The sequence below is a fragment of the Passer montanus genome, unplaced genomic scaffold (assembly GCF_014805655.1).
Source record: "Passer montanus isolate IOZ18808 unplaced genomic scaffold, ASM1480565v1 scaffold55, whole genome shotgun sequence".
NCBI classification, from domain to species: domain Eukaryota; kingdom Metazoa; phylum Chordata; class Aves; order Passeriformes; family Passeridae; genus Passer; species Passer montanus.
In genome coordinates this window covers 1,190,557-1,214,842 of record NW_024370485.1, presented here as the reverse complement: position 1 = coordinate 1,214,842, position 24,286 = coordinate 1,190,557, and the positions used below count along the sequence as shown (strand labels likewise).

General features: G+C 37.8%; 1 protein-coding gene and 1 long non-coding RNA gene across 25 annotated transcripts in view; one reads left to right on the top strand and one right to left on the bottom strand.

The window, feature by feature from the left end:
* TNRC6B (trinucleotide repeat containing adaptor 6B) overlaps window positions 1-24,286 on the top strand; it is a 132,306-nt gene that overhangs the window by 61,907 nt on the left and 46,113 nt on the right. For 19 of the 20 annotated variants that reach the window (XM_039725291.1, XM_039725295.1, XM_039725293.1 and 16 more), the window contains 3 exons: window positions 16,482-16,569; window positions 20,356-20,377; window positions 21,815-22,159. In XM_039725291.1, the coding sequence (XP_039581225.1) occupies window positions 16,482-16,569; window positions 20,356-20,377; window positions 21,815-22,159 (455 nt within the window). Of the gene's footprint in view, window positions 1-10,480; window positions 10,619-16,481; window positions 16,570-20,355; window positions 20,378-21,814; window positions 22,160-24,286 lie in introns of those variants that run through there. The other variant, XM_039725300.1, reaches the window with a different exon arrangement.
* On the bottom strand, window positions 5,575-9,534 carry LOC120509983. 5 transcript variants are annotated; one of them, XR_005629376.1, is made up of 4 exons: window positions 9,020-9,534; window positions 8,424-8,625; window positions 6,621-6,749; window positions 5,575-5,771 (listed from the first exon to the last, which is right to left on the bottom strand). It is a non-coding gene; the product is annotated as an uncharacterized LOC120509983 (long non-coding RNA). The 5 variants fall into 5 exon arrangements; XR_005629379.1 differs by having other exon boundaries at window positions 6,621-6,720; XR_005629377.1 differs by lacking the exon at window positions 5,575-5,771 and adding an exon at window positions 7,141-7,242 and having other exon boundaries at window positions 6,483-6,749.

Here is a 24,286-nt window from a genome sequence, read left to right as displayed (position 1 = left end):
CAATAGTAATGTGTAGTTAGTTATAAAATGTTTCCATCTTCTTGAGTATGAATGGACACTGATTTTTGTAAGCAAGATGTGTATTCAGTCCTTATTGATTATTTACTGTCTTAAAATACTGTATTCAAAAGCAGGAGATACTTTCATAGGCTTGAAGTTAGAAATCGATCTGGTACACTCTCTATACATGACATAAGCAGCAAGTAAAATTCATCACTTAAGCTGTAAATTGTAATTCCTGGAAAGAGACAAGGAGTGAGAACCCTGAAGATTTCAGAAATCTTGTCTACTGCACTCAGTGCAAATGGGAAAAGCTCTCAAGTGACTGACTGCTGAGATTGGGCAGGCACCAATTCCATAGGAATTGCAACCATGGTAAAAATAAATTCTTTCCTGGTGGGAGACTAGTCTTAGTTTAGACAAATGCCTGAGGATACAGTGAACACTTTTCACTTAAACTTTCCGATGTCTTTGCTTAAGAAATAAGGAAATGATTGTTTATTTAGCAATTAATAAGAGTTGCATGTCTAGACTAGGTGGTTTAATCTATGCTTTATTTCTAGAAGGCATGAAATCAAGTTAACTTTTTAAACAAAAAAATGCAGCTAGAGATTGGTGCATAGTACCAGGACTATAAGAATGGAGAAATCAAAAATAGCTTAGCACATTAGTGACCATGAGAGGTGGCAATCATCTCTGCCTATTAATGGACTATTTTCTAGAACTTACTTTGTTTCTGCCTCATAACTGTTGTGGCTAATTAATTTAAAATAAACTGTTAAGCAGGTATGATTATGTGGCCTGCAGAATGATGTTCTCCTCCCTTTTACAGTCTAGTTGAAGTGAAGAAGAGACATTTCCGTGGTTTTCTAAGTTACCCTGTGAGTGTCTCAGGCCATCTGCTCAGGTAATGGGTAAGGTGGCACTACAGTGCTGAGCACAGGCCTGTGTTTTCCCAGCCCAGTCAGGAAGGTGTGCAGTTTAGAGTGGCAGGACTTTATTGTAATGCACTGGCTGCTGCTTGTGATAGTTTTGTTCCATGGATTCTAGAAACTTCCTGCTTTAGTTCTTTTAGAAAAAACATTTGGCTAAGCAGTGATATTTCTAGTGTTAACTGAGGTGTTAACCTGATTTATCCTTGGAGTGGTCTCTTTTCAAAAATGTATTTATCATCAGGTAGTTGCAGTTTTCTGTGGCCTTACAAAGCTCCTGAGTGAACTTGTAATATACTTCCTGATAATGCTTTCTATGGAGTACTGACAGCTGACTTACCTTTGCAAACACAGCTTGCCAAGAACATGAGGGAAAATTACAGCTTAAAGACCTTCAAAGAGTGAGGCATTTCTACATTTCTGTACATTATATGACATAAGCTGTGGTTGTATGCATGAGAAAGAGGTGGGATTTTTTTCTTTATTAAGTGTGGAAACTGATATTTGTATGCTTTCTGAATTATACTGTGAAAATTTTCCTAGGAAAATTGCTAAAATAGAAGGAATTTTCCTTGATACATACTCAGTCATATCGTAACATGTAGATATATGATACAATATGGTTAGGAATTTAATGTTGGCCTTTAGAATTAGTGTTAAAGAATTTGCTCATCACTGGGAAAAAAGGGTGCATAGCTCATGTCAAACCTGATGTTCTTCAAAAGCACAACAGCAATTTTGAGTCTTTAAAATTTAGGGAAGTGTATAGTAATGCCACTTACACTCACCATTAAATTTTGGTTGTCTGGGTCATTTCCACTGTTTTTTACAGTATGCTGTACTACAAATAGCAAACCTGTAGATTATGGAGAGCTTTGATGTGATGCTGTTAACTGGGAAGAGTGATCAGCATTGCATATGAGTGATGAATTTGTAGTTGAGGATAGACAAAAATAAGGTTATAGGTATTGAGAGTGCAAGTGGTATCTGTAGATGCTGCATGCCTTGGTGAGGGTGTTTGGTTCTTTTCGCTGTTCTGAGATCTCAGGTAATCATTTTCTTAGAATGCCAGATCAAAATGATCACATCTTTATCCTCAAAACTCAAGTGATTGTATGAGGATGTGAGTTTGGAAAGGCTTTGAATTTTTTGGCTGTTTAAGTAGCTTCACAGGGAAGGATTTTTAGTTTCTTACAGTACAAAACAAGTCACATCTTGCACTTCTTCTGTGTTGTTTTCATTTTTCCCATTTCCTGCACAGAGTTTCTTTATAATTCATTCGTTTTCATTCTGCATGCCAATGAATAATTTCAGATTACATCTTAATAAGGCACGAGTCATGACATGGAGTATTGAGTTGTGATGTTTTGAATAATTTATTGATCTCATTTTTGAATGAAAAATGACTAATGAAGAGGATGGGCCAGCTGGTTGCAGTAGGAAGGGTGAGAAGCAGCCTCTGGGGATGAAATGCTTCCACATCAGGCTCTGCAAAGAATCTCTGTGCTTACCATATAACCTAAACATCAAACACAGTCATTTTTCAGTGCCCCCAAGATCTTGATTCTTTAGAAGTAGATGTTAAATCTAGCATATCTCTTTATTTTGAGCTAACTCAGCAGAATGAAGTTCAGTTTTCTTCAGTGTTTGAGAATGTATCAAATTTCTTAGTAAGAGCCACACCTTCCATTTATTCACTTATGTTTTAGGAGTAAGTCTCATGCTTTGGTCTTCCGAAAGCCTGTAGCAATGCAGCAAAGAGAAGACTTTAATTCCCTTGTGATTTACCTAGTTTCTTGAGCAGGGTGTGCAGTCTGTCATCCTCATTGAGGACCTAATGAGATCTGATCCCTGCCTGTCAGCCTTTTAACAGCAGGTGCAAGCTCCCAAACAAGAGTAGGGCATGGTGTATTAGCAGAATGACTCACTCTGGTGTCCTGTGCATCTTACAAATATTGCTCCATCCTGTGAACGGTGCTGTGCATCTGATTCTAAAAGCTATCTGAAGGACATGGTTTATGTGATTTATCGAGGTAGCTTTTATCAGTGTTTAAATCTTCATACAAAAGCAGGGAAGGAGGAAGTTTATATCTGTTTTTATATTGTAAAGAAACCTTGAAATGCATGCCAGAGTTGATGTATGACAGAACAGTATTTTAATTACACACCTAGAGTGGTAAATGTATTTAAGCATTTTTTTTTCCACTCTGAAACACCTGGCTTGCAATTTAACATTGTTGTTTCCCCAGATTTTACTTTTTTTATCACCTGTGGTTACCTATAGACAACAAATATTGAATAGTAGCTTTATAAAATAGAGTGATTTATTGATACAGTAAATACTGTATCTCTTTACTATTGGCACAGGGAATCCTGACCTTATTTAGTTTGCAGTGGAATCTTGATGACCTTACTACAACCATGGTCTGTAACAGTATAGTTGTAACTCCTTTCTTTGTATACATGCAGTCCTCCATGACTTAGAGTGACTCATAAAAGTCTGAGAATATGCTGCAACACAATTAGACATTTTGCATGGGATATCCATTACTAGATAAAAGCTAGGGATCAGCAGCTTTGGGAAGGTAATGAAACTCCACTGAGTACTGGCTAAGGTCACATATGTGTGCTTTTCCAGACATGGAGAGCTACATGTAAAGGTTGTGTGTGTAGTATGTCTGTTTGTCTGGAGGGCACATGATACTATCACTGTCAGTAAAACTTCTGTAGCTGCAGACTGAGAGGCTGCTCCCTCTTGGTTTCCAGATATGTTGGGATACATCTCAGCAGTATTTGATCTTGAACTTGGTCCTACTTCTAAGTGGCAGTGAGATGATTAGACTCTTCAAGACTTTTTTGTTGAGGATTGGGTGATCAGTTTAACTCAGGAAAACTCAGCAACTTTGGGCTCTTGGTTTTTGAAGAATTAGTGGAGGTGGATCACCATTTGTTGAAGCCAAGCTGTTAAATTTCATCAGTTCTCTGTTGAAGGCATAATGCTTGAATGATAACATAAACTATGTTAGGGAGCTGTTGTCCCATATAATGAGTAGGAAAAATTGCTTTATGTGATGAAAGCTGTGTACCGAAGATAATACTCAATTGCTGTCTGGTTTTGTGCTATAGGAGAACTTTATCTCAAGTTATAAAGGTGATACACACCTTTATTGCCCAGAGAGTTAAGTTTCTCCTGCCAGATTATGTCCTTTCAAAAAGGTGAAAAAATCCAAAACACAATGCTCAGGCATTCATTCAGAAGCCAAATGAAAAACATACTTTGTTGTGGAAAGCACAAACCTGTTTTCCAGTCGGCCAACTAACTCTTTGTCAGCCTTCACTGAATCTTGTTATTTTGATGCAAAGTAGAATTGGTTGTTGAACCATTAAGAATATTTTAAAAAATAACAACCTGTGAAAAACCGGAAGAGCTGTTGGAGTGACATCTGCATTACATCATTTTTCATTTAACTTCTTTGCTAACATTGCAACAACAGTCTTCTTTTCTCATACAGAGTTCACTGCAAAGTGAATCTGCAGATATTTTTAGCACAACTTGTTCTGTCTTTCTCCAAAGCAAAAGTATTTTTTGTTGACAATGTCAGATTATTCTTTTTTTGAGGGGAAAAATGGGTAATGAAAATTAAACTAAATTTAAAATTAATTTTTTACAGGAGTTCAGAGCTGGTCATCTTAGGGATTTTTCAGTAGGTTAACAACAATTTTAAGAAATACAAAAATTAATTTCACTTCTGTCATTAAAGTCTGCAAATGTGGCAGTACATAGAAGCAAATAACTTGAGTATATATTGGAGTATGTATTTTATTATGGTCAGCTTTCACACTAAAACTATCAGTGTTGCAGATTGGTTTCTTGTAGTTAGTCATTGGAAAGACAATTACTGCAAAAGAGTCATGTTTGATGCAGGTCAGATGTGGACATGTTATCTCAAGTTATAAGATCACTGAGCACTCATCAGTGATAACTCCATTATAATTTGTAAAACCAGTACTTTTGAACTTGTGGTTATTTCTTTAGAGAATGGATATTGAGTTCTTTAAAAAAAAGCTATTTTGCTTCTTTAATTACTGGAGTACATGACTGAATGTTAAGAAGTAGCTTACTTGCAGTTGTGAGGTCTGAATTCATATTTGAATTATGTCCGAGCTCGATATTACTGGGTAATTTTAATTTACCAAAGAACATCACATTCATCTTCACTAAGGAAAGTTGCCAAACAAAAAACACAGAATTTTTTTAAAATCTCATGAGAATTGTTTGCTGTGTTTGGAGGAAGACAAGAGTTAATGTCTTCCTGAGAATGCTGCCTGAAATTTAGTGTGGTCTTTGCAGGATTGCACATGACCAGGTTTTATAGTAATGTATTGGTGATCAAGGACTCTTCACATCACATTTGGAGTATTAATTATGTCCTTGTTTCTAATGGAGTGTTCCTTAATGGCAAGGGCCGTTTCTCTCCATACTGCTGACTTGTCCTGTGGCTTTGAACATAGTTATTTATTCTTTGCTTGGGTTTACTCATGTGCAGAATTAGGTTTTACATACTTCTTAGTGTTGTTGCAATGCTTAATTAATATTTATAAAGGCCTTTGACATCCTGTGATGAAAGGAACTCTGCAAGTGTTCAGTAGTGGTATTATTTTATTAGTGAAAATGCAGGAGGAGTCAGAAGGATACCAGTTTCAATTCAGAGTGAGCAATGGAGTCATTCTGTAACCTTGAGCAGGTCATGCAGTCTCTTGTTTTGTAACATAGCCTGGGAAAGCTCTGTTTTGCAGCATGTGTTATTAGATGCCATCCTTCCCTCCCCCAAGTCCTTTCTAAGGAAAAAAAAAGGTAAAAAGTAAACAAATATACACAACTTTACTGAGCTGCTAAACATAGCAGATAGTTCTTAAGGAAGTAGATCATTAACGGGGGCAGAGGGTGAGAAGGGGAGTGGATGTAACAGTTGCATTTCAGAGTCAACATGAGAACTTGAGCTTGTGTTACCTGGTCACAGACCAGACTGGATTTTGCGTGTTACAGATCTCTCTCATTTGGGTTCAGTATGCACCGTGCTTAACTGAAATTTCACTGTGAGGGACTGCATTTAATCTTTATTGCATTCTGAGAGCTCACTAATCTGTGGTACTCAGCTGGTAAACAAGTTCATTCTTCAGACTGAATATTGTCTATATTTGAGCTTTGTGATTGTCAAGATTGATAGTCAGCTCTTATAGCATCTTGTATTTGACTGTTGCATAATAATATAAATCTCAGTCACTTGTGAGATTTTTTTTCCTCAACTGACAGAGGAAGGTTATGATTACATACTGTCATTAAAATTACAAGATAGTGAGGAACTTTTGAAAAGTTATACATCTGTTTTAAGACTGAGCCAGCTAGACATTTACCTAATTATATAAGGCACAATAACATTAAATAGTTATTTGCCATGCTTCACAGATGCAAATGCAGGGTTTAAGTTTTTATTTCCTACATGGTGCTATATCTGCATTTTACTCGTTGGACAAAACACATAGGTGTGGTTTAGAACAGGGGGCATCAAAACTTTTATTTGAAGTACTTCAGCAAGGTGAACAGCTTGCCCAGTGAAGTGTGAGGCATAGCTGAATGTAAGTGCCAGTTTGTGCTTGGCCAGTAGGATGGATTCAGATTGAAAGCACCTGGATCTCTGTCCTGCTTTATTGCAGTCTGGCTGGACAGCTTGTTCCTGGGGGCTTTTTACTTCTCTTTAGTCCTGCTTCAGCTCTCAGCTTAGCTGGCCTAAGGATGAAGAGGAACAGTGTTTGTCCCTGTGAGAATAAAAAATGGTTTGTAGTCTTCAAGAGCAGCAGTTATTAAAACCCCTGTGCTTTATATAACCCTAGTGATGAGCCTTAATTTATGGAGCATGCCTGGTAGTAATGGAATATCAAGAATTTACCTGCCTGGCTTCAGCTGAATATGCTGAATATATATTTAGGTAGATTTGTTTCAAGATACAGTAATTTGATGAGATTTATGCAGCATTTTTCAGACCTGCAAAATATGTTACTTCCTTTTGCCTTTAACTTAGACTTCCTGATATGGCTCATGACAGTCCTGAAAGTTTGTAACTGACTATTTGCAGCAAGTAACTGAATGAATTTTCTTACCTGTTAAAAATAAATATTGCCTCAGGTTAATGGAGTGGAAAATACAAACCTTAATACCTTTGCCAAGAAAATCTGAGCAAGCTGTACAGAGTTGTTTGAACTTCTAATACATTTAAAAACAACCTCAACTTGCTGGTTCTTCCACCTTGACCTACAACCAATGAATAATAACTTAGTGTGGAATGCCTTGTTCTTAACTTCACACTGATAAAATTAAATACATTCTGCCTTTAGTATTTTGATTTAGTATAATTAAAATAATGACTTACAGTTTGATAAATGTTATTTTCATTACTACAGTACCCTGAGGCACTGCATGTGGAAAATTTTATAATATTACACAGATCTGGAGGTATGTAATGTGCTTGTCAGACTATTAACTTGCATAAAGTGTTTTGGTTTTTATAGCATATAAATTTAGAGTGTTTCTTTGGAAACTGAATAAAAGTAAACAATCAGATCCCTTCCAAAATGAAATGTAAATTATACCACTATGCAGCTGCGAGGGTATCCTTATAATATCCCCATGCAGGTAGAATTCAAGCATTTCCCCATTCAGTAGAAGCTGCCTGTAAGCAGTATGACTGTGTCTGGGCTTGGTTTGTGAGGGATTTTTTTCTCCAGTAATTTAACAGTCACTCAACAGAAACTGCTTTACTGATATTTATATTGTAATTTTTTTCTTGATCTGAAGTGCCCTATCATGAACATTAAGAAAGCCTCCTGTATTTTCAAGTGTGTTAAAATGTGCAGCAAGTAACACTGTAATAATGTTGTCTGATGTTTTCTTTGTTTTCACCTTCCCCTGTAGTTCTGTCCTGTATCTGTAGATAGTCTGGATCTTTACTGGGATGGCTTTTAGGTCCTGGGATTTTTTTGACTGAGAAACACAAATATATATAAATGTCAAAGTTTAAAATAAATATAACTACTTGTTAAAGATTCTGTATAATCCAGTTTTTTACTGTCTGTGCAGCTTCTGCTGGTGCCACAAATGATGCTCTGGTGGAAAGTGTTTCATTTGATTAAACTGTATTATACTTATTCAGTATTTCTTTCTGAAATGTCGCATTCTGACCTTAAGTGTCATAATTGTTGTGTGCACTGTGGCGTAGTTACCTTACCATGGGAAATAGATACATTTCCTGTGACTTTTTTAGTGTTGAAAAATAATTATTTTCTTGGCATTTAAGATAGAAGTTTGTAATCTAAGAAAGTACAGAGTTCTTTTGTTAAAATCAAATTTATGCTGTAGTGAGAAGTTAGCATTTCCTTTTTCACTGCAGTTGTATTAATAGTAAGTATTCTTTTAATAGCACTTCTCATACATACCTGCAAGAATGCACTATTGAGGTTGCAGTAATACTTGTGTCCCAGTCTGTATCCTGTTCAAAGCCCCAGTAAGACATTGGCAAAGCTGCCAGTAGAGGTTTGATATTCACTTATGGAATTGATCTGGGCTGCTGAATGCAGTGGTGTCCTGGTACAGACCTGGAGTGGGGGGTAGCTCATTTAGCAACCTGCTGCAGTCCTTCTGCAGGGAAGGTGTCAGTAATTAGTTTCCTGCTCACTGGACCACTAAGTACAGAACTATGGTTTTGTTCTACTGTAATACATTTTTTGAGGAAGTATTCCTGCTGCATTTCCAGCCGGTGACACAGAGCTGGTTATGGTCAGCAGTGCAAGATGCACTGGCAGCCGGGCAGTCTGGTGCTGGTCATGTTCAACATCTGTATTAGTGACATGCTCTGTTGGGATGGAACAAACCCTCAGCACCTTGGCAGGTGATATCAAAGGAGGCTGAGTGGTTGACTTCTCTGGAGATTAAGGTTGCCATCCAGGGGGAATACAGTAGGCTGGAGAAAAGGGCCAGACAAACCTCTTGAAATTTAACAATTGTAAATGTTAAAATTGTAAAAGTACTACACCTGTGTCAGAAGAACCCTCTGCTGGATATCCACTGACTAGAAGTAGCTCTGCAGAAACAGCACCTGAAGGTCCTGAGGAAGTAAAAGTAGAATATGAGTCAGCAGGGTGTCCTTGCCGTTAGAAGCCAGCCATGTACTGTGCTGTGTTGGCAAGGATATAGCCAGTGGATCAGGAGAAGGGATTCAACACTTTCAAGTCCATCGTTAACATAGTATATCCAGTTCTGGCTCTCATAGAGGGAAGACGCTGATCTTGAGGATTGCCAGCTTCTCTTTTCTCTCTGAAATAACTGACTTGTGTCCCTGTAGCAGGCACAGGTTCTTTCTTATTTTATTTTGGTAGTTGTTAACCTTTTACTGGCCCATGGTGTGTCTTGTGGCTGTCAGAATGACGCAGGTATTTTTTGTGGCAAGCACTTGCAGATAATGCAGCTTTTTGCATGTGTGAGTAGTTTTTAGAGGGAAGAAAGGCTTTTTGATAATCACATAAAACCTTAAAGTCCTGAATAGAACTGTGTCTTTGCAGAGGGATGTCTTGATAGGATACATTACAGGAGATCTTAATTCCAGGCAAATTTCTGACCTCATGTTTTGCCACTCTTGGACTAATTTTACCACATTTCACAGTTGTATAAACACACTTTCCATGTGTCTTTGGTGTGCATGATTGTGCATGCTATGAAATAATAATTACAGATCTGCAAGAGCTCCAAAGTGTTTGAAGCCTGAAGTAGGGAGGAAAACTTGCTCAGTTCTTACATTTTAGAATTTTGGCTATAGCTCTCCATTTTCTTGAAGCTTTCCTTTTCATAAATCGGCTAAAATGTAGGAACTTTAGATTGTATCTAGAAGCTAGTTTTTTTAATATATCAATAGATAGCAATTGTACAGCTGGGAAGAGTAATTCTGCTTAAAGAAATGCAAGCAAGAAATACAGAATTTTTTAAAAATTATTTTTATTTTTTAACATATTTCAAGGTTTTTTTATGAACAGGTGACTCTTAAAAACTGAAATTGCCCCCTTCAGTTGCCGAAGAGCTGAGAAAAAAAATCTCAGTTTCTGTGAGCATTTGTTGGTTTACTGTAGGCTTATATCATCCAGCTCTTTAAAGTAAAGAGCCCTTTATGCTCAGTTGTTGTGTCTCTATAAATCATTCTGCATAGGTGTATAGAATATATATAGAATACACCACAAAGATCTAGATAGATAATGGTGCATATAGATACACCACAAAATTCTATCTATAGAACACACCGCAAAGAATTAACTTGACTCCGTTAACAAGTGTAACAGCAGTCGGTAGGGAGCATTCCTTCAGGAAAGTGCTCTCAGCTCGGTCGTTGGCTGCTGCTGTGAAGTGGGTGATTATCTCCAGCAGCCCCCTTGCCGATGCTGCGCGGCGATAAAGGCGATCAAGGCGTATCGCTCGGGCCACATGCGCTATTTAAAGTACGCAGCTTTCTTGCTCTGACGCTGGCTTGGTTTTCGGCCAAAGACAGGAAAAAGCAGCTTACTCTTGAAGAGGAATAATCTTTTGAAAATGCTGCTTTAGAGCAATTCTAAAAAGCCCTTTCTAAAGTCTTTTTATTTAATACATGGTGAGTATGTGTTGTGTTTGTATGAAATCCACAGCTTTCCCTGGGAGAGAGAAGGACAGGGTTTTATCTTACATGTGGTGTATATACTGTTTACACATGTTGCAAATATGAAAGTTGTAATTTTATACTCTGAAGGGCTGAGTTCTGCTGTTGTGATTTCACTTACATTCAGAAAGTGTGGACATTAATCCTTTTACTAGATGGCCAATTTTGAACTGCAGTTTATCCCTTGCATTAGTATTGCAGTTCTTCAGTGATGCTGTGAATTTCCTTGAAGTGTGTCTCACTTCAAGGAAACAAAATTTTTTCCCCCCTATCTCTGAATTTTTTATACTCTAGGTCTTTAGGAATGCTCTTCTGAAGGTTCAATTGTTTTTTTCTTATAAACATCCGAAATCACATGGCCTAAAGTAATTTCATATTCCAGTTCAGCCTAAAGACTGAATTTTGAAATGGCTATCTCCCATGTAAGCATATTTTGTATGGCAGTCTAATCTATGCATGCAAGCCTAATAAGAAAGAAGGCTGTGATGTTGAGTATTTTAACTTTTTAAAAATAAAATGTATTAATCCCATTTTGACTCTTTTGATCAGCAAGATCATAACTCTTTATTTACATGGCTTAGTCTAGTGGAAGTAATTCTACCTTTTAGGAATGTAGGGTCTGTAAGCCCTGGGATTTATTCCATGCTGTGTTACATCTTGCTTCTGTTTGATGTTCTCTTGAAATGCACTGGAGCACACTTGCATGTTTGTACATGCCACGCTCTTCTCATGCTGCTGAAATAATGGAGGATGCCTGTTAAATGGGATATGTTAAATGAAACTGAAGTAAAATTGTAAGGATTTCTATGCTCTAGTTGTGGTGCATTTAATTTTGCTTCATTTTTAGTCTCTGACATCCAGCTTCCTGATGTGATTTAAAAGCTTTCATCCATCTTGAGCATTTCACGCTGTAGACTGCCAGTGTTCATTGCTGCAGCAAAAAGGGCTTGCACCTCAAAGACCTCACTTGGGAGTTGGTAGTGTGCCTTTTCTTCATTGCTTATGACCCTTAGTTCTAATCGTCTTATGATTTTTAATGCATCACTGTGAGTTGAATTTGCTTCCCATACACTCAGCTAAGTTCCAGAGAAAGTCCAAACAAGTGAAGGTCAAAGACAGAGCTTGATGAAGAGAAATAAAATGAAAGAAAATGAAAACCACTTGCTAATGGCAGCAGCAAGGTGTTTGTGAAATAGCACTGCTGAAGACATTTTACTTTGCTGTAGGAGATTTTGTCCCTGTATCGGTTGAGGGGAGTGTGTGTCATGGAAGTTGCACCTGGACTTGAGCTTGTTAAAAGATGTTTTTCAACACATCTGAGACACCAGTCTGTGATGCCTAATTCTGCTGGTATTCAGGCTGTGTAACAATATGGAGAAGACTTCCAGCAATGTTGAGAAGTTAGGTGCTTGTAGTTGGAGTTCACTTGTAATCCTTTTGCTTCAGTTCTTGACCAATATTGAATACCTTACTGTTGGGTAAATTTCTGGTTTAATCAATTTTTGAGTTCCTTCCGTCTGTTTCCAAAAGACTTGAAATATTTGTGGTGTGATATTTTGAATCACTAGAGGCTTGTCTGTTAGAAAGAGTTATTAATAGCTCAGGTTTTGCTTTTAAGTGACAGTGGTCAGTGCATGCAAATAATTCTCTGCATATGGTGAAGGCCTTTAGCTCTGGCTAGTTGTGGCTGCTTGCTTTAGGGAAGATTTAGCAGTTGTTCAGGTAGTGTGGTAGTTATATAGATATAAAATGGTTCTGGTCCTGCAAGTGTGGTTTCAGAATCCCAGTGTTCTGCAAGAAGATGCGCAAGTTGGCTCACAGTTTGGAAGCAGGTTTGTAAATTGCCCTGTGCTTATCACAACACAGAGAACAGGGTGCACCTGTAGAAGTTTACTGCCACTCCTGTGTCATAGTGTAGCTAACTCAAGTTGACTGTACTGCAACGAGGTAAAGTTGAGGTCAGGAGGAGAGAAGAGGACTCACAGTACTGGTAGTGCACATCTTCACCTGTGAGGAACTTCCAGACTCTCACACCATTGTCCTGTGGTGTTGTGAAAGGAACTGGGAGTTGCATACACTAAAGTGCCATTCTAGGAATTTTCATTTCTTACATTTCACTTGCAATTTTTTGTGCAGTTTCAGTTTGAGGGTGACCTTACAGGATTATGGGGTTTGTGTAGACTAATCCTGTGTGACGCTTTATCTCTGCCTATCCAAGTGTGTTGGCAGCAGATAGTGTGCAATATGTTGCACGTCATCTCGTCTCACGGTTCAGTTCGTGACAGCAAGACCTTTGAAGGCCACTTCTGTCCTCTACCTGTGCCTTAAACCCATAATGTTGTCAGAACAACTCTATAAAATAGAATTTTCTGGAAAAATTAGTATTAGAACTTTACAGGAAATTAACAATTTCCAAAACAGGTAAATTGTTTTGAGGAAGAACACATTTCTTGAATGTCTAGTTTTGCTTTTTTTTTTTTTTCCCTGAAAGAGATGTTTTAATAACATGGACTTCATAACTGTGTTCTGTTATGTCTCTAGTTAACTAGTGTAAAAAAAAATTCTCTAAAATAATCTCTTTTCACTTAGAAGAGGTTGTTTTAAGAACATATATAAGGTGTAATGCATCATAGGTACTGGATTGGTTTGGATTTGGATTTTTTTACAATGAAGATAACATTTTGGATTACAATTTACAGTTTCTCATATGCCTTACTTTAAATACTTGGAATTAAAATTTGTAATATACTTCTTAAATGCTTTTCAATAATGTTGATTCTAAGATTTTTGTGAGAGATCTTAAACTGCAATTGGGTAATATTTTTAGATCAACTCATGCTTTCTTAAAAAAAAAAAAAAAAAACTAGATGAAAAAGCTGGCTGCTGATTGCTATTTAGCAGACTTCCTCTTCAGGGTTGTGGTGTGTCCGTGTTCCCATTACAGTGTGCTCATAACAAAACCCGGAACCACACCCCATTGTATTGCTCTAAATTCACTCTGCTTGGAGTTGATGGGTTTTCTCCCCCTGTTGATCTCCTCAGCGTGAGCAGCTGTTTACAGGAAAGCACATGATGGACCCCTGAGTTTTCAACAGGCCAGGAAGAGCTGTCTTTTGGCTAATGAGATGCTAATGGCCAGCATTATCTCTGGAATAAATCGAGGAGGTGATTGAAAGCTTTGTTGATGTTGAATTTCTCAGAACATGTAACACTGCAAGATAAACTTGTATTCAGCTTGCATCTTGCACTTGTGTTCAACAAGCATCTTGCATCCAGCTGAAGAGGAAAATCATTGATCATAAGACAAATGTTAGTGAAATGCATTGAAGAGTAGAACTGGGACGATGGCACTCGTGATACCCGGAATAACAACAAGATACTTCTAGTTCAGTGAACTTTCACCGTGGTTGTACATTGTTAGTGTGTCTGTAGCATCTGTTCTTGCTGTGGCATTTGGAAAGTGTAACTTTGTACCACTGACGTGTTTGTGAGGTTCCGTTCAGCGCTTTGTCACGAGCTCCATGGTCTGGTACCTGTGATGTAGCCCAAGTGTTCAGATAGGTCCCTTCCACCTTAGCAGAGCTTACATGAACTGAAGCCTAAATACAGCTTTGGTAAATGAAGTAAACCCAGTGTTAGTTGCTGCTGTATTGTGGTTGTTGAGGATGCACCCAATGGAATATGAAATCTCTACTAAAAGAGCAGAAGGGGAGGTTGTCATGCAAAACAAAAGGGCTTCTCTGCAGCCTTAGTCCACATAGATCAAAAAACAAGGCAGCAGCAGTAGCAATCTCCATGTCCTAAATTCATCACAAAGGCAGACCATAACTAGGTGATTACTTTCAGGCTATGGATCTTTTGTCCTGGAATCCTTTTAGGGCTGCATGTCACTGTAGGCCGTAGTTTCAGCTGTGATTGTGAATGTGGTTCTTTTCTCTTTTCTATTCCCTTCTCATATGCTCACAAAAGTAACGAAAGTGCTTTTAAGTAGGAAGCTGCCTGTGTGCCAAGCAGTTAATGGAAGTCATTTTGTATTTTAATCCTACCATTTTTCAGCAGCTCTTTTGAGACTTCTACTTTTAAATTTTGTAAACATTTGACTGCTGCAAGAAAATTTTTTGGAATAGTGTAGTTGTAACTTTCACTGTAGCCCAAAAGGCATACATAGCTTGACAAGATAAAAGTAGTAAACATAATTTGAAATCATAGCAACTTTGAATGATGAGGGTGTCACAGGAGGACTTTTTCATCTTGCTCACAATCTATGGCTCAAAGAAAATGAAAAAGTCTGTCTCAATGCTAGGACAGACAATCCAAGTACACCAAGCTCCCGAGTGCTACACTGAAGAAAGTGTAGTAATTGCATTTGGTGGTAACCTCAGGATGTTGTTACTAAGGACTCATCTTGCCCTTATCAATTTTATCCATCCATGAAGCAGGGGAACCCAGCTTCAGGAAACCAGGAAGGCATTTATTACTCTCTATAGGACCTTTGTAATTTAGAGAGATCTTAGAAGTCCTCAATCAGGAAGCTATTAATACATATCTCAAAATATTTTTGTAGCGATCAGTTGTGTAAATATCTCTTCGCACTCTGGCTTTGGAGTATTTAGTGAAAATGAAAATAAGGTTGTTTCTTTTACCTTTACTGTATAGATGCAATTCAAGGAAAAGTGTGTACAACTTGACAGCAAAACCAGCTCAACTCTTTTTTTAAACTGTGGTCAAAAAAGTAATTTGATTTAGGTATGAATACAAGAAATTGTTCAGTACTCTTATAAACTCTGGTTTTGTATTTAATACTGTTCTGGTTTTTATAAAATTTTCTTCTTAAAGATTGTGGATTATAGTTGTTAGTTGGTTCCCATTTGTAAAGTCTCTGATCCTACTCCTCATCTTTCAAATCATCTTTTTACATTAATGATCTTTGTCTTAATCTTTCCCTATAAAAAGCAATTAAGTAAGCTGGAAACTTGGACTTAAATTTCTGTATAAGGAGGTGAAGAGAACTGGTTAACAAAAATGTGATTCACCATAGAAACACCTCAGCCAATAGTATGTGTGCAGTAAATTAACTATTCCATGTTATTTTCATATTTAATACAGAGCATAGCAACAAGATGATGGCTTGACAACAATAGCAGCTGCATGTATTTTTTTTCCCTTTTTTTGAAAGAATGTTCTTGTGGGGAAAAAATAGATTCCCTGGAAAGTAATTTATATTACAAGTTTCATCACAGAAATTCTGTGGGTGGATACAATAGCCTGGAAATTAAATTAGAGATTTGTATAATAAATGATAGGTTTGATTTGATGTGACACTTCTAGTCTCTTACAAGTGACATAGCTACAGGCAATAGAATAATCTCTTCCCCTTGTGAAGATAAATGTTGTATCAGACCAAACTATCTTATATTAAATTACAACTTCCCTTTTTATTTTTTTACCATATGAAAAGATTCATGAGACTCTTCGTTAAATAATAGCATGACCCAATTATAGGAGTACTTTGGCCAAAATGTCTTGAAGATATTTTCTATTATCAGGCGCGTGATTAATTTATGTAGGAAACTGCCATAACAGACCTGATCTGAAGCAAGGAATTTTCCTTTATGCAGCATGTGGCATGATTGTGGCCATACTGAGCTAGAAGGTGATTTTCTTATCACAGTTTGATGGAAACCCTCAGATAGAAATGAAGTATGATAAGAGGAATCTGATAACTTGACTGTCTTTCTTGCTGGGAAGAGGTTTATGGTATGTGTGGCTCTTACACAACTCGACTGTACTCAGACCATTGTTTTTCATGTTTTGGCAGAGAGAAGGAGCAAGAAAGGGAAGAACAGTTAATGGAAGACAAGAAAAGGAAGAAAGAGGATAAGAAAAAGAAGGACTCTGCTCAGAAGGTGGGTTTTGATATTTGAGTTCTTCTATCCAGCTGAAGCATAAATAGTATTGGTGGTAATAAGATATTAAATTGTTTGTATTTGAACTTAAAAATTGATTGCTTAGAGTGGTGCTTCTTTAAAGACACTTTTTTGCATCATTTTCCTGGAACTGAAGTGTTTAACTTGGGTATTTCTTCTCCTTAGAGTGCTATGTAAAATAAAAGATTTTTTTTTTTTTGATACAAAGTATTTAAGTTACTGAATATGGCTCTTTAGAACCCTGTCTACACAGCTGCTACCTGATTGAGGTGTTTGTGGATTGAAATTCTGATGAGCTTTTGCAGTTCTTGCAGTACAATTGAGTAAATATTTATTAGAGCAGGAAGATCCTTTTTTTTAATCCTTAAGGAAGTTTATATTAAATATTTACTACTGAAGATTGTTTTTTGCAGAGTATTACTTGCATTTTACATCTTCTGTAGCTAATAGCACTTTTGCTGAAGTCTGCCAGTTCAAGTCTGAGTTGTGGAGAATTTGTAAGTCACCAAAAAATGGTTCTGCTAAAAAAACAAGTTTGAAACTTGGTGTACTAGAAGGTCTGTATTTTGCAAAAAAACATCTGGCAGGTTGTTTTAGGAATTAACTTGACATACAAGCTTGAGTCTCTTAGGGTATTATCCATGCTTTTTACCTGTGAAATCCTTTCTGGTCTTCCCAGAAGATAGGTGCAACCACCCTGGAGCAAGTCCAGCAAAATGCCTTTAAAATGATTAAGGGATTGGAGGATATGACAAATGAGGAGAGCCTGGGAGTGTTATGACTGTTCCTCCTGGAGGAGAGGAGGCTTGGGGGATCTCATCAATGTATATCAATACCTTGTGGAAGGGAGTGAAAGATGGAGGCAGGCTCTTCTCCACGGCGCCCAGTGGCAAAGCATAAAGCATTATGTACATATTGAAAGTCTGCCTAATCATAAAAAGACTCATTTTCTGTGTGTATGTGGCTGGGCAACCACTGGAACAGGTTTCCCAGAGGGGTTGTGGTGCTTCTGTCTTTAAATGCTCAAAACTGAGTGTCACGTGGTCCTGTGCAATCCAGTTTTGATGATTTTGTTTTGAATTGAGAAGCCTCCTGGGGCCAGGTGGAGGACAGGTGTGGGAACTGTGGATTAGCTTTCCAGAGGCTGTTCCTTCCAGTGTCAGTGATTATGTGAAACTGAGAGCAAACGGCTTTACTTTCTTTCAGTACTCTGTTTTTCAGTTGCCTCAGTAACAGATCAGGTAATGAATGATCACAGTGTTCACTCTTACATTCTGTGGGTTTCTGATGAGAACAGACAGCATCAACTTCAGTGAAACCTTGGCTTATCCAGGGTCTTTTTTAATCTGGCTTTTTCACCAATATGAGTCTATCAGTTTGAAGTGGGTGTGGATAAATGTGTGTCAGTTGTCTTCATCCAGTTCATACATCCCCAAATAAAAGTGCAAAAGAGCAGTTGCTACAGATAAGATTTCTCCAGTGTCTTTTTGCCTCGGTGTTGGTGCTGTTTAATGTTCAAGTACAAAAAACATATGTAGAAACCAGAAAGAGCAGATCCTTATGAATAAAGAGTAGAGACTTGAGGATTATGTGCTGATATTCAGTGATAAAAGGGAAACTTGAAAAGGCCGTACTGATCATCTTGATAACAGTGCTGTGTTTACTGAGGAATTGGTGCTTTGAATACAAAAGAGGTTTGCCAGCTTTCCTGTGTGGTCTCTCACCTGGTAGGTTGTTCAGTACATACTCTGCCACACTGTCACGAAGGGTAAAGACTAAGTAATTTAGTCTCCTAGAAGAAAAACTTGACAGTAATAGCTGGAGATAGCTAAGAATGGCAAAGCGAGCAGCCAAATGGACAAAATGTAAATGTGTGTGTTTATTCTTACTGGCTATGGACGTGTTCACCAAATAAGCAGCAATGATTTCAGGGTACCATTTTCAAACTAAGTTTGTTTAACATGGAACAGTTGTTCTGTCCAGATCATCTGAAACTTAAGAATTTTTTTTTTTTAAAATCACTTCAAGGGAAGTTATACAAGCAAGTTCACAGCTTAAAAATACCTGTGGTTGGTGTCCAGGGTGCTGTTTGGTAGCTCATCAGTAGACTGAGATTTATTCCAGTTTCCCATTCACTGCCCCTGCTCCTGCCCCGCTGATGCTCACAGGTTACCCACAGAGAGATGACAGCTGTAAATATGAGACACTGTCACCTTTTTTTCAGCTTTTGAATTCTAGACAAAAGCAATCACAAAACCAGATCATTTGACTAGGAGAAAGAGACATTATAGGCAGAAGGTTTCTTGTTTGGGTGTTTTTGGGTTTTTTTGTGTTTATCATGTAGAATTTTTCAAGGATTCAGTAAAATGTTTTCTGTCCAAGTAGACAAGTTACTAATTTACTAAATGTGTCTACTGTTGACTACAGTAAATTTATCAGCATTACCAGATTGTGTTAATTACTATTTTTTTCCTTTTTCCTTTAGTAGCCAAGCATCAGGGTCAATTAAGTGTGTAACAGAATCTTTAACTGTTACAGAGGATGATATAATTTCATGCATACAGGATTTTTCATAAGTGAAGTTGAAAATTGATGTGTGGCTTGGTACAGACATGGTTTTGGTACGGATACGTTTTTATTGTCCTTGAGGCTTTGGGATAGTGTATGTCTGTGAGGTTACAATGCTTAAGATTTTGTATTACAGTGAATGTTCCACTTTGCATTTTGCAGTTTTCATCTTTCCAAAGTAAACAATGCCATAGCAATTTAGTACAGTTTGTCTTTTTATTCTTTACCATACAAAGGAGTTCTGGCTTGGTTAGTTTCAACAATAAACTGCTTTTTTACTTGTGCTTTCATTATTCTATACTGTTGCTGTGTGCTTTCCAGAAATATGGACTAGTTCAGCAATTTCTTTTAAGAATAGGTGTCATAGAACCTGACACATGATGATCTTTAGGGTTTTTTCATTATTGTGTAGTGGAACTCATGATGGACAGATTCAAAAAATGCTACAATACACACTATTCCAGAGAATATACTAGTGATGTGTTTGTCGCTGCTGTAGCTTGAAATCTGCTCTGCTGAAACAATGTAGGATACAGATACAGACACAAGCTCACATTGAGTGTCTTGGCCAGCGTGAATGCTCATTTCAGTCATTGACTTCTTGTTGCTTTCAGTAGAATTATTTTATAGGTGTTGGTGGTACTCTTTGTAAGTGTGGAAATGAATCCAGTAAGGTTTAGTTACTTCTCCTTGGAAGAGATGTTCTAGGAAAGGTGAAATGGGGAGATGGCAGAGAGACAGACTGCTGTGGTTACTTCAGGCCCCAACAGTCTACTGTAAGGATACTCTCAACAGAAGAAAGGCTTTGTTACACTTTAACTGAAATACTTCATCTCCAGAATCTGAGAGAACTGTAATGCTGTAGCACATGTTTATTTGTGCTTTGGAAGCCCATGTTTGGGATGAGGAGGTTTGAGTACTTAAAATCATGAGTGAAGTATGATTGTTTCTGCCAGGGCCTTTTGCATCAGGCAGAGTTGTTACAGCAGTTGTAGTACTTTTGAACACCTTGGATATATATGTGTATATATATAACCAGGAATACTATTTAGACTTAGTTAATGAGTTGGTTGTTTTCATTCAACAACAAATTCTGTTCTTTTACTAATATATTAAGGTTGTGATTTAGCACAACGTGTTCAATGTTTGTTTTGCACTGCTTAAAACTGTATTTACATTCTTGCTCTTAATTTGCAGGTCACAGATCAAAAAACCAAAGGTAAGAATCTTTAATCCTAAGGAGTACTTTTACTGACTTGAGCCAAGATTCAGATCTTTACCATAACTGTTAGAAAAGGAAGGGGACATATGAGTAAAGATGAAACGCTGAATATGAGTATTCACAAGAAATAAGCTGAGGTGATTAAAATGGAGAAGCTGCAACCATTCTGCAGATGTGTTGTCAGCGTTGAAATACTTGAAGAAAAAATGACGATTGTGGACAAGATAGCTTAGCTGAAATACTCAGTTCTCTGTTTTACAACGGTTTTAGACAACCAAGACTGAAACCATCTTTATAAAGGGAATGAAAAGCAGCAAAAGTACTGCTTATAGTGAGGTACCAAAATGAATGAAAATTACTTGGATTTGGAAACTTAAACCCAGGCACATAAAAGTCCAGTAGACAGGACTGATGAGTGACCGTCTTGAAAGTCAAACTAAATAATTGAGCTCTTGCAAAAATATATTTAATCTTGTTTTGTGTATCAGTTTTTGATAAATTTTGTGGGGAAGTTGCCATTAGTGAAAGAAAAGGACTAAAATAGTAACTTGATTGAATGGCTAACAACACCTTTTAGGGGTTTGGGCAATGAAGCCTATCTAGAGAAATCTGAAAACCCTTATAAAAATAAAATGTGGAGAGTAATGTGTTCATGTTGCCAAAGAGACCCACTTGTGTTGATCTCGCATTTGTAAAAGTTTGACTAATTTATGGTTAGTTTGTCTAGAGTCTCTTAAGCAAATTTTGTGATGGTGTTGGCTCCTCAAGGATTTGTGATTTTTATCTCCAGTACATAATAGTCCTCAGAAGCAGCTTATCTTTGCTTAGAGAGGCACCTGGTGACCAGCAGGGCAACCTTAAGTGAGCCAAATACAGTTGCTCTGTGTAGAACTGTCTTTTGGGTGACAGTCAGCAGCACAGACAACTGAGGTTTGTTACCTCTGAATCCAAAAGGAGGCAGATTATTGCCCATCTTTTTGTTTGTTTATGCAGTGGCTGTGTAGCTTAGTAAACAGGTGAAAACTTGGGTTCTAATTCTAAAATTTCAGATTTCCCATAAAGATGATGCATAACAATCCAAAAACCAGTTGAAGATCAGGAAGGTGGAGCCAGTTATATTTGACTGCTTACATTTTAAAATCACTGTCTAGGGTATATTCTTGGCCAGCTTTACATTTGCAAGAAATTTTGGGCTTAGAGCGAAATTGATCAACGTAGAGTTTCGTCCTAGACTAAAGAGTTGCACATGGAAGCAAAAGATCTGCTGCTACCGCTTATTCCTGCTTCTTTAAATTGTTTTTGGTTGTTGAGAAGGTGGAAGCTGCACAGTCTTTCAGAGATAAAATAATGAAAGCGAGGAGTCGCAGTGAGTTCTTGTAGCTAGCACGGGTTTAAGTGGAAAAACTTCTGATTTGCATCCTTCCTGTTTTTCAGTGCCCGAAGTGACGAAACCAAGTTTAAGCCAACCAGTGGCTGCCAGCCCAATTGGCAACTCTCCATCGCCACCAGTCAATGGTGGCAACAATGCCAAAAGGGTGGCAGTGCCGAACGGACAACCGCCAAGCGCCGCCCGCTACATGCCTCGGGAGGTGCCGCCGCGATTCCGTTGCCAGCAGGACCACAAAGTGTTACTGAAACGTGGGCAGCCCCCTCCGCCATCCTGCATGCTCCTTGGGGGTGGAGCAGGGCCTCCCTCCCCAGCAGCACCAGGAGCAAACCCAAACAACGCACAACCAGTGACAGGAGCACTGCTGCAGAGCGACAGTGGGACTGCAACAGGCGAGTGGTGATAATGGATGATGTTAAAGGAAGGTGTTGGTGCATGGCAGAAAAGGGATGGCTGAAATTGGGCATACGCCTGTCATTATATAACAAAACTCAGGTTGCTCTTGGGGGACTTGTGCTGTTTTGGTGTACAGGCTTCTATTGGCAGCAATGGATATCATTTTTACTACTAGATGGAATGAGAGGTTTAATGTTTTCAAGTATGTTTTGAGTGGTTTTAATTGGTTGCTGAAATGTTCTGCAGCAAGCTAAACGCGAGGCATAAATAAACAGCATTTTATGGTTGTCACTGAGTAGTTCCTAATGGCTCTTCAGGTTGCTTTGACATGACTTTCCTGTCTTGTCACATTTTTGTATCATCTCGTAAAACAGACTTGTAGATGCCAGGTCTGCAAAGGGCAGGTGTCTGTCACGTCCTGTCTGGATGAAACACAAAGATGACCTATTGCTCCTCACTTCTGTTTTTTTGGTAGTAATCTTATTTCTTATACTTAGATAAGCCTTTTTGTACACATGGTGACTGTTCTGTTTTTACTTTTCCATTCATTTTGTATTCCAGAAGATAAATTGATTTTAGGGTTGTTTGGTGAGCGTGGGGAAGTTATAGCTGCTCCTGAATTTTTTAGACCCTTTCTGAATTGCAGTAGCTGTAATACTTCTTCTTTAATTATAATAGCAGAACAAACAAAATTCCACTCAAAATATCTGCCTTCTAAAGAAAGACTTAGGTGACCTGTAAAGTCATGGACAGCTTCAATTCTAAAAATAAGGGTGTTTTAGAAAGAAATATTAAATACTTGAAAGTCAAAAAGAAGAAAATAACAATACCAGTATATGTGAGTTTTCTTTGAAAATCATGCCAAACCAATGGGGTCATGATTTTTTTACCATCGTGGAAATCAAACTTTTTTTTGTTCTCTGTGGTTCGGAATTACAACAGGTGACTTGTACAGAACCAAGTGAGCTAGGTGGGGTGGCTGTCCTTGTTAAATACAATTCTAGGAAAATTAATGATTCCATTTGTCTTGTGGCTTCACTACTTGAATTCATTTGTAGCCCTAAAATAGATTTTTAGCCCTAGCCATAGATTTGAATCTCTGTTTGTCAGAGTATTTATCTTGTCTTTGATAATTGCTGTTTAATAAAGGAGAAAGTGAAGGTCAAATTACAATGGCAAAAATTTAACTTACCAGTTTAAAAACAGATTTCTTGGAGATAACTTATTTTGACAAAACACCTGAAACAAAACATGCACTCAATTCTATGGTTGCTGTATAAAATCCTAGTACTGGTATGCCTTCACAGTTATTGTAGTAGACTGACTAAAGAAAATTTGTGTTAGTGAAGCATTCTAAAAGTTTTCAAAACTTCTTATGAGCAACAATTTTTTTTTCTCTTGAGTGTACTATATGAGGACCATTTGAAGTATTTTATTTAAGTTGTATGTATTTATTTGACACTTATTTGTTCTTCTGAGGTTGAAATTTGCTATTACACACTCTTATGTTTTTACACTTCATTTAAGGTGCATTGACAACTGAGAGGTTACTTGGCTGTATTAGCCAGGGTTAGTTGCATTATCCTGCTATAAGTCAGGAGTGCCAGGAGAGACCAGGGTCCTTGAGACCTGCGTCAACCCATCCATTTTTCTACACCATAATGAGTTAACTGGGCTGGGGGTCTGACTTGTATTAAAATTAAATCAGATTGGTTTTTAAAGTTGATTTCAGTCTGGATGACTTTTACCCATTCACCCAACTGAATATCAGTGAGAACACAGATGCTAGCATATGAGAGTGTAGGTGTGCAGAGGAGTGGGAATGAGCAGGTGAGCAAGAGAGACTCTGGGGCTGTCTTAGGTGCTTCCTCAAAGTGCTTGTGGAAGTGCAGTGCTGTCCACCTCATGCATCGCTGGTCCCACCTCTGGCTGGTGACAAACTGAACTTCGGGTCTGGCCCAATTTCACTGAGCATGTACGCACTGATAGTATGGTTAAATTCATGCCTCATGAAAGAAAGCAAAAGCAGGTTCCCAGTGGGGAAGATTGTGCAGCTTACCTACTTGCTCACATTTTTATATTTGCCAGATGGTCATAGGTGGTGTTGGTGAGGATAATATTAA